The sequence below is a fragment of the Mixophyes fleayi genome, chromosome 3, assembly GCF_038048845.1.
Source record: "Mixophyes fleayi isolate aMixFle1 chromosome 3, aMixFle1.hap1, whole genome shotgun sequence".
Taxonomy (NCBI): Eukaryota; Metazoa; Chordata; class Amphibia; order Anura; family Limnodynastidae; genus Mixophyes; species Mixophyes fleayi.
In genome coordinates, this window is record NC_134404.1 from 255,130,745 (window position 1) to 255,144,646 (window position 13,902).

At 40.9% G+C, this 13,902-nt stretch overlaps 1 protein-coding gene across 3 annotated transcripts in view; it reads right to left on the reverse strand.

The window, feature by feature from the left end:
- FRMD1 (FERM domain containing 1) overlaps positions 1 to 13,902 on the reverse strand; it is a 139,798-nt gene that overhangs the window by 96,478 nt on the left and 29,418 nt on the right. For all 3 annotated transcript variants that reach the window (XM_075203446.1, XM_075203447.1, XM_075203448.1), the window contains exons 4-6: positions 12,488 to 12,567; positions 10,799 to 10,875; positions 8,765 to 8,954 (exon numbers count right to left, since the gene is read on the reverse strand). In XM_075203446.1, the coding sequence (XP_075059547.1) occupies positions 8,765 to 8,954; positions 10,799 to 10,875; positions 12,488 to 12,567 (347 nt within the window). The remainder of the gene's footprint in view (positions 1 to 8,764; positions 8,955 to 10,798; positions 10,876 to 12,487; positions 12,568 to 13,902) is intronic.

Consider the following 13,902-nt stretch of genomic DNA (forward strand, 5'->3'; position numbering starts at 1 on the left):
GGGGGGCTAGGAAGCTACATACCCTAACTTACGAAGGTCACAATATCCAGATTTTCTAGGACTTGTCACCAACCAGCCTGGCCAGGCGACGGGAGTTCGCCCCAGTAACGCAAGTTCTACGAGTTAATAATGTGCAATATCGGTGGGGCTTCCCCTTCCGCCTCTTCCTCTGGCATCAGGAACGTCAGATTTCTGCCCGCACACTTCCAGAGGCTCAGGCTCTTCTCCAATGGCTGGGCCTTGCTCCTGCTCCCTCCGCGGGCACTTCTCAATGTCCTACCGCGGGTAATCAGGATACGACTCTGCGACCTCAAAGAGCACTGCGAGGCGAATGGTCCACAGTCCAGAAGTCCCCCACTCCTCGCAAGACTTCGTAAATTAACTCCCTGGCTGTTGTCTAAGGCTGGGAGATTTCTCACTCAGGGATGGTGCATCGGGATCTGGGCCTAATGAGAGTCGCATCTGCTTGTTTATTGTCTGCCCTAGCAGGTGGCCTTCCAAGGCATTGAGCTTACATGGAGACTCGTCCTCTGCTGTGACGTTTATATGCTGCCTAATTTTTAATGTAATTTTTGCATGCTCTTGGTCGGCCGGCTGTTTGCCCTTTTTCTCTCTGCTCTTTCTGTTTGCAGGTTCGTCCTCATGCCCGCTGCCTTTTCAGTTCCACAGCAGACTGCCTGCATGGACCTCTTTTGGAAGGCCGTATATCCTCTCAGCTCACTTACAGGCCTGTTTGTTTGTGTTTCTATGGTCTATCTGGAGCTGCTCTGTGACTGTTTTCTTTTTTTTCTCTCTTTTTCGCTTTTCCTTGTACCTGTCTGTATATTTTGTCCTTTGTTCCCTTGTTCTTTGTTTTCCCTCTTCTGGGATTCCTTTCCAGGTTTACAATGGTATTCACTTGCATATGTTATAACCCGTCTGATATCGCTGTACCCTTTAGCTAGACAAGGTACCATAGTTGCTGTATATGTTTCCAACAGTTAGTCCTACGATTTGGGAGTGCCCCTACCCGCCATCCCTTCCTCACTCCCTTCACAAAAGGACCCACTGGAAGGTGTGTCCCCACTTCCCCTCCCTGTCAGCGATTTACCTGTCGCCCTCTCAGCTGGTAACCCCTAGCTATACCGCCCATAGAGCTTGCTTGCTCTCAGCTGGTCCCCACGTACCTTGAGTACCGCTCCATTTTTCCCACCAGCACCCTGGACGAGTGTTTCGCACCACACCAGTCCCCCTTCCTCTATCCTCCCCACACTCCTACAATGTACCCCCAGTTCTGGTCGTCCCCGCTATCTACTCCTCTAGCAAGTCAGAAGTCCTACTTCCTATACATATTTTCTCCTCCTGAATCCTCTCCCCTGACTTTCTCATGACCCTCCGCTTGATATCTTTTAATGTCAAAGGCCTCAATTCCCCTCAAAAAAGGGGCAAACTTTATGCTTCGTTACAGGCCCTTAAAAGGTGATCTAGTATTCTTACAGGAGACCCATTTCATTAAACACCTACACCCGGAACTTAAGTCCAAAAGATTCCCCCTCACCTATCATGCTTGTGACACTACTAAGAAGAGATGCGGGGTGGCAATCCTTTTCTCCTGTAATCTTGTTTTCGATCTTACAGATACGTATAGAGACAAAGGAGGTAGATATCTTATTTTAGTGGTTAAACTCAATAATCTCCCCTGCACATTAGTGAATATTTACGCCCCGAACCAAGACCAGCACAAATTTTTTAAACCTCTAGGAACTATACTCTCTCAGGTCCGTAGAGGAAAATTGATAGTAGGTGGAGATTTCAATACAGTTCTTACCCCCCATCTGCACAGATCTGCCCCTTCAAATGTTCTCTCCGACAGGAGGGATGGGAGGAACTCCAGGGCTTTGCAGGATTTTATGAAACTGCATAATCTGTACGATACATGGAGAATCTCTGACCCTCTGGCTCGAGACTATTCCCCAGTCCATAATACCTACTCCCAAATCAACATGGTCCTGCTCAGCCACGATCTGACTCTTAAACTCACTAACTCTAATATTCACTCAGTTACATGGTCTGACCATGCCCCAGTGTCGGCAGACCTCTCCTCCTCAGTTACTCGCCCCTCTTTTCTTGGAGAATCAACGAATCCCTCCTCCATAACCAGAATACAGTAGCCCATCTTAAAACTCTAATATCCAAATATTTTGAAACAAACGAGTCCCCGTATATCTCACCCTCTACTCTCTGGAATTCCCATAAGGCGGTCATCAGAGGCCACCTAATAGCCTTGGCAGCAAATGCCAAAAAAGCAAGATTAGCTGAAACTGTGCGCCTCTCCACGTCCCTCCAGAAGTTAGAGGAACAACATAAATCCAACCCTGACCCTGCCGTACTTGAACAAATTCTCTCTGTGAGGGGTGAGCTCAACCTGCTTCTCTCCCACCGAGTGACCAACAAGCTGAAATGGCTGAATCAATGCTTTTATGAAAAGGGTGATAAGGCGGATAAGCTCTTGGCCTGACTAAAATTTCGGCCCGCAATCTTATGGCTGTAAGAGATTTTTCAGGGGTCCTGGTTTATGATCCCAAATTAATTTGCTCGGAATTTCAGAACTATTATCTGAAATTGTACAATCTCCCCCAACCACCCAACGTTTTGGCCCAACGGAATCAGGCGGAGCATATAGATAAATTCCTGGAGGACGCCCGACTCCCAAGGCCCCAAGGCCGCGGATCGTCTTAGTGAACCCATCTCCTTGGAGGAGGTGGAGCAGGTTATTAAGGCTCATAAAGCGGGTAAGGCTCCAGGCCTGGATGGGTTTTCGGCAGCTTACTATAAAAAGTTTGCGGCTCTTCTGGCCCCTCGCCTCTCTACTCTTTTTAATTCTATCCTGAAGGGCAATTCTTGGCCCAAGGAATCTCTGGAGGCTCGGATAACTCTGATCCACAAGGAAGATAAAGATGTCCATAATTGTGCTAGCTACGTCCAATATCTCTGCTTAACAATGACCTGAAACTATATGCCAAGATCCTGGCCAACCGCCTAAACACTGTACTCCCTGGGCTAGTACACTGATCAGGTAGAGTTTGTTCCCGGTAGACAGGCCAGGGACAACACGAGGAGAACTATTGACCTTATTCACATACTCAACACTAGGAAAACTCCCTCCATCATTTTATCCTTAGATGCGGAAAAGGCCTTCGACAGGATCTCCTGGCAGTTCATGACCCATACTCTTAAGCACTTCAGCATCTCCGGGGATTTCCTGTCGGGGGTCCAGGCCTTATATTCCCATCCCTCTGCTAAGGTTATGGTTAATGGCTCTCTTTCCGATCCAGTCCCAATTAGTAACGCCACCCGCCAGGGTTGCCCACTCTCCCCTTTAGTTTTCGCCTTGGTCATTAAACCTTTGGCAGCTACCATCCGAGCCTCCCCAGACATAAGAGGGGTCGAGACGGGGTCTCTGGAGAGTAAGCGCTCTTTGTTTGCTGATGATATACTCCTCACCCTTCGGCAGCCAAAAACATCTCTGCCCAACCTGTTCTGCCTCCTCGCGAGATACGGCAGCCTGTCCGGGTATAAAATTAACATAACAAAATCTGAGGCCCTATATTCTTAATATGCCTTCACAGGACTGCTGTGATCTCACCTCCCATTTTCACTTTAGATGGCAGAAGAAAAAATTTAAATATCTGGGGGTCTACATCACCACCTCATACAAATCCCTATACCAAGAGAATTATCCAGCTCTTTTCCGTAAACTTAAATCAGATATTTTCTCCTGGCGGACCCTAATCATTTCGTGACTGGGCAGGATCATCGCGGTTAAAATGACTATTCTTCCTCAACTCCTTGACCTTTTTCAGACATTGCCGGTGAGAATACTGAATTATATTCTATGCAGCAACACCTTTCTAAATTTGTATGGCGGGGCAGGTCTCCCAGGCTCCGCCTGGCATTACTCAAAAAACCCAGAGGTTGTGGAGGCAGAGGCTTCCCCGACCTTGAGGCCTATTACTGGGCAGCCCAGCTTAGCTCAATTGTTTCCTCATTTGCCCCTCCTGCATCTCACTCATGGGTGGATTTGGAGGCTGCCTATCTCTCCATACCTGGTATATCTGGCCTTTAGGGAATTCCTTCCAGTATTCGGAAGGCTCTAACTAAACGTTTTCCAACCCTGGAATTTGCTACCCGGATCTGGGAGATCTGCAAGAGCCATCTCTTTGTCTTTCCTAATCCTTTGTATATTATACCCCTTTGGCATGATCCCTCTTTCCCTCTGGGTATGTCCCAATCTTTTTCCCGTTTGTGGACCAGGGCGGGATTTCGATTTGCAGGAAGCCTCCTTGAATGAGGAAGGCCTATACCCTAAGATGTTCTTTGCTCGAGAGTTCCTAACTTTCATCCGCCTTTCTACCAATACTTGCAGGTTCGGCATTTCCTCCTATCACTCCTTTCGGACAGCACACCCCACCTCTCCTCCCAATTTGAATCTCTCTGCCTCTCTTTCCCCCTGCGAAGAGGCATGATCTCCTCCCTGTACAGCCTCCTACTAGAGAAATTGGTGACGGACGGGAATATACATGAGAGGGAGTGGGAGAGGGATCTGGGCCCAACCCCGGAGGAGGACTGCTGGGAGACCATTAGACTGAATGTGGCCTCTAGCTCCATCTCATTAATTAAGGAAAATGCGTAAAAAGTGTATTACAGGTGGTATCTTACACCTGATAGGCTCGCAAAAATGTTTCAGTCGGCCTCCCCCGATTGCTGGAGAAATTGTGGTCACCGAGGCACCCTCGTACACATTTGGTGGTCCTGCCCTGTTATCTTCTCCTTCTGGGATAGGGTTGCGAGACTTCTCTCCTCCCTTCTCCAATGCCCTATCAGGAAGAACCCGTGGTCCTTCTTACTTTGTTATCCTATACAAGACCTTGATACCACTCTGCGAAGCTAGCCTCACACGTGTTGGCGGCCGCCAAATGCCTGATAGCCGAGTCTTGGAAGCGGGTGGAGCCTGCTCGCGTCTCTTCTTTTAGATCATATATGGTTTATAGCCAACATGGAAAAGATCACCTCCTACTGGACAAAGAAGACAAATTCCATCAGGTCTGGGCCCCCTGGCTCTATGCCTAGAGTCTCGCAGTCTGTCTACCTCTCCTTCTTACACAACCACACGTAAAATTGAGCCTGTTGCTTTTCTAAAAAGGCCACCTCACAGTCCAGGTAGCGCTCTCTCATGTAGAAGAGCACGCTTCTCTTAGTCTATTTCATCTAACGACCATGTACTTTTCACACACCCCTCTAAAGCCCATTGCCTTACCTTCCCCTCCCTTACCCATTACTAACTTGTTATATTGCAATACATATTTCTGTTATGAAAGTGACATTGCTGGATACATGTATCTTGAATGTTCTGCTCAAGCTTTTCATTTTCTGTTATGTCACGCATGTTTTTTTATTTTTGTATGCAATAAAAATTTTGAGTTAAAAAAAACAAAAAAAAAAAACTTTCATGCAGAAGAGTCTGCAATTATCTTATACTGCCTTTCTGTGTGTAATTTATCTCACGATTTTTAGACCCCTCTGTTAATAACATCTGCGTGTGTGTGTATGTGTGTGATGCCTGGCGCAATGCAATTCTCCAACACTGTATTGCACTCTACTATCTCTTCGTGGACGTTTGACAACCTGGTGCTGCTGCCGGTGTCTTAAATTCAAGTGCAGCTTGGCAGCAAATGTTGGGGTCCTGTTTGGGGAAAAAACCACTACAGTGGGTGTCACGAGACATAATGTCTATCTGCCTATTTCACCCTGGGAGCTACCGCCCTTATTTTGATGTTTTAATAAGCAAAAGTGCACCTCACAAACCAACCAATTGTCCCTAATTGTACATAACATTTTAATTTGGGTGTGGCTATAATAGGTTCATGGATTTTTTTTTTTCAGTGAACACAACACAAACTGTAACAGTTTCACTCTTTAGTAAATATTGTGATTTACAACGTTGCTTTCACAGGGCTGTGGTTGGATCACTTACAAATAACTTCTTGTATAATGTTATTTTAATTAGTGTGGTGCAGTGTGCCAAAGTATATCATTGCAAATGTACTGATATTTGTATTGGGAATGCATTGATTTTTGAGACAGTATGCCAGGTTGGAGGAAATTGTTGTTTTTTTTTGCAACTTTTGGAAAGAAAGTCCCATGCTAATTGGGCCTTTTCGTTTGTGAGGGACCAACATATATTTTTTTTTTTAACCCGAATACAGAGCAGGGGGTCATTATTTTTTTATCCGTCTTGCTAAAAAGATAGACAAACTACATGAGTAATTCATCCATCAAGTAATTTAGGAAATCAGATTGGTGTAAATTTTGTTAAATGCAATATTAGAGAATATATTACATCCTGATGCTAAATATCTGATGTAATATCTCAGGCTTTGTGGTGCCAGATAGGTGACTGTGTTACCCCCTGTCAACATGTGTGTCAGAAACAGTGTATAAGGCTGTATTTTGTATTTTCACTGCATTATACCATCTGAACTTTTGGATGATCACTAGTACCTTTTAACTAGTGTATAAATGTCCTTGTAAGGAGCCTTAAGCAATAAACATTACTGCTTGAAGATTCTGCCTGTCGCCTATTGCCTGCTGTATCCTGTGACCAACAGATAAGAGCTTACACTCTAATCTGTTCCCCAGCTGTCCTGTGTTGAAACAAGCATCTCTGTCCAGCACTCTGCCTGCTACCTAGTAGTCCTGATCCATAGTAAGTGGTCAGGAGGTACCAGCCAACTCACAACAAAGAGGCACTGCAGCAGTTATACCAGCAACCTAAAAGTAAACGGTTCTAGGTGCCGTGAAGGAGTCTAGTAGCGGCAACGAGATTCTCCAACAACTTTTGCGCAGTTGCCATTTGCAGTCGGCTAGTTGTCAGTAACAGTCAATTACTAAATGTGAGAAGGAAACCCAGATAAACTGTGTAAGAGTCCAATATTCTTATTCATAAAGTATTATTGATATTCTAATGTGTAATTCTAATTAATTCACATTCTAATGTGTAAACAAAACACTATGTCCCTGGAATGTACATAACCTTGTTCTATGAAAGTAATCTGTCAGGATGAGAGCATAAATCAGATATAATGCAATAGAATATTGAATGTCAGGGCCCAAATAAAATATTGCATTGATACATAGATGAACCCGATTTTCAACTCAAATAAATGTTTGACCAAATGTTTTTTAAAAAAACAAACAAATTAGCCCAGTAGGAGCTAATTAGGTTGAGCAAACCCGTTTTTGAGGAGACCTGCTTAATATATGCAGATCACAGACATCCATTGTTTTGATCATGTATTCAGCTTCCTAATTGACTTCCTTTCAATAGGTAGTGTAAACACAAAGGACCACTAAATGTAAATGAGAGCCATATGCCTAGGTGAGAATCTTGAAGACAAAGGCCACATTTGAAAGCCTATACAGGTATATAGAAATATGGGCTTCAAAAGAAAATGTCTTCATTGTTCATATTTTGGGAAATCTGGGTGTGACTCCATCCCAAGGAGCAGAAATCACACCAGAGTTGTGAATGACAAGTACTGGCGGTATCCGGGAACAGCTGTAATCACATCTTTGGAAAAAGTATTTCACATAGTCATAATTCCATCATGTTTGGTATTTAAACGTGCGGGAGATTATGACCGGTTTATTGTAGTGGGCGGTATGTTTCTGGGATATATCTGAGCAAAGCTACCAATGGTCAAAACTTTAGGAATCGCTTAGGCGACACCCAGGGGGCATTTCCGCCCCCAACATTAACATCCACACTGCCCCTGTGAATGCCGTCCCATTTAATTTTGCTTAAAAACCTGTGTTGTGAAAGGATAAGTTGTCAGACTTGTGGGAAATAAATTCACATTAACAAACTGTCCATCTTCCAAGCCAATTTCCCTTGGCCAGAAAATGCAACTCATGGAAGTGGTACTCTAACTGTAACCCCTCTTATTTTAAACTGCTTTACTTGTGTATGTTATATCCATTTTATTAATCGTTTTCTTTATATCTGAATGCCCTGTACTTTTGTATATTAAATCTATAATTTAATATGTTGCATCCTTGATACTCTAACAAATCCATTAGCCTGTTAAGAAGAAATATCTCGACCAAATTAACCCTTTGAATGCCAGTGTGTGATTTGTTGATACATTTGATTAACAATCTTAGTGTGTGCTTGCATTTACATTTGTGTAAGAGTCTGGAGGTGTGAAGAGTTAACCCTTTGTTCGCTGGTGTGGGTCTTGCTAGTCTGTGAGCAGCTAGAAGCCTTTTGTGCCAGTTTGGGACAGTATATTGGGGTCCTATTGCCCGTATTCAATAGGTGGTGGCAAACCTGAAGTGTGTGGGGTGTCAGCACTGTGTGGGGGCGATTCAGTAGGTCTATAACCTGTGTGATAGGTAGAGAGAAAGACTGCGGGCTGGAATCGTGTGTGGCCTCATACAGCAAACAAAGTCACAGCAGCTGGCAGCATGTTCATGACATAATCTATTATATTAATGGCTGCAGCCATCTGTAGAGTTATGTTTAACTAAGCCTTACATTACAATCCTGCATTTTGCAGACCGATCTCCATCGGATAGCACGCAGATGGTCAGTGTAGCCTAAAAAAACTGATAGTGGTCCCAGTTGTGCAGCCAATTGCATGATACTACAATTTAAGAAAAAAAAAAAAAAAGACAGATGACTCAAACAGCAATTAAATTTCTCTTTTGTGATAAATGCTCATACCCAGTGTGGGAAGTAACCCTCTGGCTCAAAGTAGCTTTTCATGTGAATGTTTTGGTTTTGTTGGTTACCAAAATCAGCTTGTAGTGCATATGCTGCTAGCAAGAAGTAAACCTCCTCTTTGTGAGTGCAGTGTGATCGCAGGACTTGTTCCTTGAGTTGGTAATAGTAGAACTTTCTGGCTTTTCTGTCACTGTTGATAAAATAATAAGGAAACCCGACACAACAAATGTTATTTACATGTGTATTAAGCACATTGTTTCTATACTTACACATTTAATTTTCCTACTTGCTTATTAAAAGAAAACACATGAGGATGAATAAATTCAGCCTATGAGGTTAACTTGTTTCATTAATCTTCACCAGACTAATCAACAGGGGGGAAAAAAAAAAACAAAAAAACCCATACTGGTTGCTGTCAGCTTGTAGCTATTGTATCCTTATCAGTTCCATGTCTGCATTATTTTTATTGCTAAAATGTAATTTAATACCAAGTCTACAATACACTGTTTGACATTCAAGATACTGATGACCAATAATTCAAATACTGTGAATAGAAAAACACAATGTCATTGAAATTAAGTGTTTTTAATGTGAAGCCTGAAATCAAGATAGGTCATGTCAGACTTCTTTCCATCATTAATGTGACCTTGCTAGCAGAAAAAAAATCAACAGATATACAAGTTTTAGGAAAAATAAGTGAAAATAAAAATGGTCATATCCCCAAAAAATAAAAAGATGAATTCTGAATTCCGACAAATGCTCCTCTGGCCCCTGTGTATGGCGCTCTGACTCGTTTGATTGAGGATGTGACAGCATATTGGAGCCAGACAAGAATGGCCATCTTTGACTGCATGCTGTAAATCGACATTTGGTGTTTTGAGGGGCCTGGGCTGGACCACACCACTGAAGACCGAGTCAAGTTGCCCCCTACGCCTCCTGTACAGGAATGCTATAACTACAGTTGTTAAGGGTGTTAGCCATCTGTGTGACTTGTGTATAGTTGTATGCAATATCTGTGTATAGTGGTCAGTGTGTAGGAGGTGTGTGATATCAGTGTGTCATGTGTATGGTGATCAGTGTGTATTGTGTATGATGTCAGAGTGAACTGTGTATAGTGGTCAGTGTGCGCGATACCTTGGTGACCTGTGTATAGTAGTAATCAGTGTGACCTGTGTATAATGATGAGTTTGTTTCAGGTGTGTGATATCTGTGAATAGTGGCCAGTGTGTACCAAGTGCCCGATATCAGTGTGAGCTGTGTAATTTGTAAGTATTTTGCCCTTGTGATCTTAATCAGGATCTGGTTAGGTGACTCAGGAGCATTCTCTGCCAAGAACACAAAGATAAAATTTTATTTTGCAGAAGGCAAATAGTTTAATTAGCTCTCAGTGGTGGAAAAGGCGAATTTAGGAAGACATTTCCTGTTTTCTGGTAGGGTGAACAGTTTTTTCCTCCCAGCAATAAGTCTCAAATTTTCAATTAGTCAGAGGGGCTCTACACTTAAGGAGACATCGTTTGAAACAATTGCACTTCTTGGGAAAAGCATATTTGTAGGTGCACTTCAATTTAATTAAAACTGTCAAACGCATAAAAGTGACAGGTAATAAAAATCAGACACACTGCACTATACCAGAGCATGAGAATGTAGGGACAAAGTTTTATTTTGCTTTTCATTTATATATTGTATTTAACTCCTCCAGAAAACGTATGTACGATATTTGATGTCCTAATCACATTACAAACATTCAGTAATATACCAGCAGCTACATTTGCTTCTCTCCCCCACAAATTCTTAGAATCTGTAAAAACAGTTCATGCATTCCTGGAATTTAGAGACACTATAATAAATGTCCCAGGCCAAAAGGCCAAAAAAAAAAAAAAAAAACACAAGATAACAAAGCATTACAGAATGTTGGACTACTACAGTGGTTGGAATCATTTATGTCTATAAAACAAATTAAAAGACCAAAGTTACTTAACCAACACAGAAAATAGATGGTATCAGGAAACGCCATTAATAAATCTCTTAACTTACCTAATTATTCTTCCATTGTTTACATAATATTGTACTCTGAAAAAGGCAACATAAGGTAGGCTCAACTTTTCGGGTGTCTGAAATAAAAAAAATAAAAAAACGTTGTCAATACATATAGTACTTCACAGTGTCATGATACATAGTTTTCCCTGTACACTTATCAGGCAGGTTTTATTTGTGACTCTGAAGTTTGGATTCAGAGTCATACTTTTTTTTTATTAATTTTCATATGTTATCATGGAGTTGAACTGTACAGGCATGATTTACATTGTCTCACTCACTGCAGTCACAAAATATGTGATTTTGGGCAATTTTTTAAAGACTATTAAAAGCATGAAAAAAGGAGTATGGGAACAGATCTAGCATTTGAACATGTGTCTGGGAATGTTCACGTTTGGGCAGGGACTGATGTGAATGAAAGCACCATGTAATATGGTTGTGCTATACAAACAAAAGATAATAATATTTATTGGGCATGTTGAGAATGCCATCTGCAAAGGATTTTTATTGGCCAGTGTGTACAGGCATTTTCTGACTAACATACCCACATGTGGTCCACAGATAATGAATCGGTGAAATACAAAAAGCAATACAGATAAGTCAGATTTTGCCACACATATGTTTTGCCAAGTCAGGATATGCTAATTTATGGTGAATTTAAGCAACTAAATTATATTTTCCTCTTATCAATTATTTTAGGCATGGAAATGTTCCTTTTTTACGGTCCATCAATGAACTTGTGTGCAAGTTAAAATGAACCTCATTAGCCACAAAACGTTCAAATTATCGTTTTCAGTGAAGGGCTATTATTTAGCGCTGGATATTAAATCGGCTAAATGTTATTTATATTTAGCTGATTTCCATTAGCATCTGAGAAGTAAATAATCTGTCTTTCAGCAATATTTGACTTGATATTGTTCACAAATGTATCAAAAGTAAAAAAAACAAAAAAAAACAAACAAACAAATGTTGCTACTAATTGAGCATCATCATTTTAATATGTCCAAAACATTTTACAGTAGTGGCTTCTGGTACCACAAGTTTGATTACATTTGCTTTTGATAGCTGTTTAAGTATTTTTAAAAAATATTTTGGGCATGTGTCCCTTCAACCAGATACTTTGTTCTGACCAACATGATGAATTCTGTAGCATATCTTCCAACGGCCTTTTTAGACTGGTCGGAATTGTGTGTTCCTTCACTGTGAATCTAAAGGTTAGAACTTGTTGTGAAAACTTTTGATTTATAAGGGCAGATTCAATTAAAAGTAATGTGTCATGGAGTGCCTCTGGAATGGTCGTGAAGGTACTCCAGGGCGATTCAACAATGCAGACTATGTCTTGCATCCCATAGACGTGCACAAGGAAATCTGCAATGTCAGATCACTGGGGTACACAGAAGTGTGAGCAGTTGGACATCTGACGGAAAATTGCATTGAAATTCGCCCCAAAAGATGCATTAAATTTAAAATCAGCCTAATTAAGCAAACTATAAAATTTGTTAAATATCTACTATACTTAACTAACAAAATGTTAATCAATATGATATTATACTAAATATTTATTGCATGACAAAGTTTTGACTCCAATACATGTGACATCCTATCAATCTTAGTTTAAGAGACTGGAATAATATCATCACTGAAAGAATTGTTTTTGGTATAGAACAATTTGTTTCTATTCTCACATACTTTGGTTGCTTCTTTCTTCCATTCTTTAGGGAAATACTTGTTCAGCTTCTGCTCTAGGTCTATAAATATATATTCCATATCTGCAAGAGAAAAAGCAGACATGTTAGAAAGTAAAATGACAGACAAAAAAAAAATACAGACATTAAATTTGTCACTGTGATTGATATTAATGGTTTTTTCTATTGTTCAAGGAACTGCGAGACTGATAATGTGTTATTTACATATTAACATTTATTTAAACACATTTTTTAAAAACAATGTAATTCCAAATTATAACTGGATCAGAATTGAAGATTAGTTAAAAATATAAAAGATAAGCGCAATCTGTCAAATTTGTACATCAATGATTCTCTCTCAACAAACTTGAAGTAGACTGAACTTGTTGATCAGTTACAAGTTAGAGTACAATTCTGTTTTAAACATGTTATGAAGCAAGATAGTGTTCTCAGATGCAAACCCAAAACATGGTCAACCAAAGACTATATAACACAACCTTTTCAGGAAATGTCTCTATTTTTCAATGTTTATGAAAGATACATGCTAATTTTTATTCTTTCTGCTAAGAATAAAAAAAAATGTAAAATGCATTTAAACTCTGGAATTTAAGTTTATATTAAATGAAGTGAAGTGAAGTAATTAAAATGCAAAATATTCTAGTATAACCAAGTACAACAAACCTATTAGGAGTGGGTTTTTTGTGCACAACGCAGCTTAGTAGCAAAGTTCTCCAGGAAATAGTTTAAAGTGAAAATGTACAAAATTGTCAATGTATTTATCATAAATTAAAGATAAGGTGATGCTTTAAATAAAAACAAGACAGTAGTCCTTCTAACTGGGCTGCTCTCTAACTCTACAGTGCAGTGTCTTTTTGTAAATGGAGGGGCATATTTAATTAGCCACAGAGTGCCTCCAGAACGGTTGCAAAGGCACTCTGCCGGCGATGTAACATAGGGGTGCGAGGAGAAACCCGAGGTGATTAAGTACTGTAATGCCGGAAAACATGCGCAGCCACGATGTTCAGAGGAACACTGCGGCTAATTGAATATGCCCTGAAGGCTGCCAGCACCAACTGCCAAATGGAGCATTGTAGGCACAGGAGTGGACGGAGAAAAATGCTCTGATGATTAGGATATAAAAAGTCAGGTCTGTGTAATTTACTCAGACTTTCCTTTTAGACCATAAACAAGGTAAAACAGAAAAACTCTCCATCATGTACTCTTATTTTTGGTTTATTTTGTGCACAATCTACCATTTTGTTTTATTATGGTACTTTTACATGACACACTTTTCTTATGTATTAACATGCTTGATTGCATAGTCACCTGAATTACTGGGTAAAGAGAGGAGGCAGGCTCAGGAGCCCGAAAGCAAGGTGGGACCTCACCTTAGCCACCTGAAACACTGACTCCTAACAG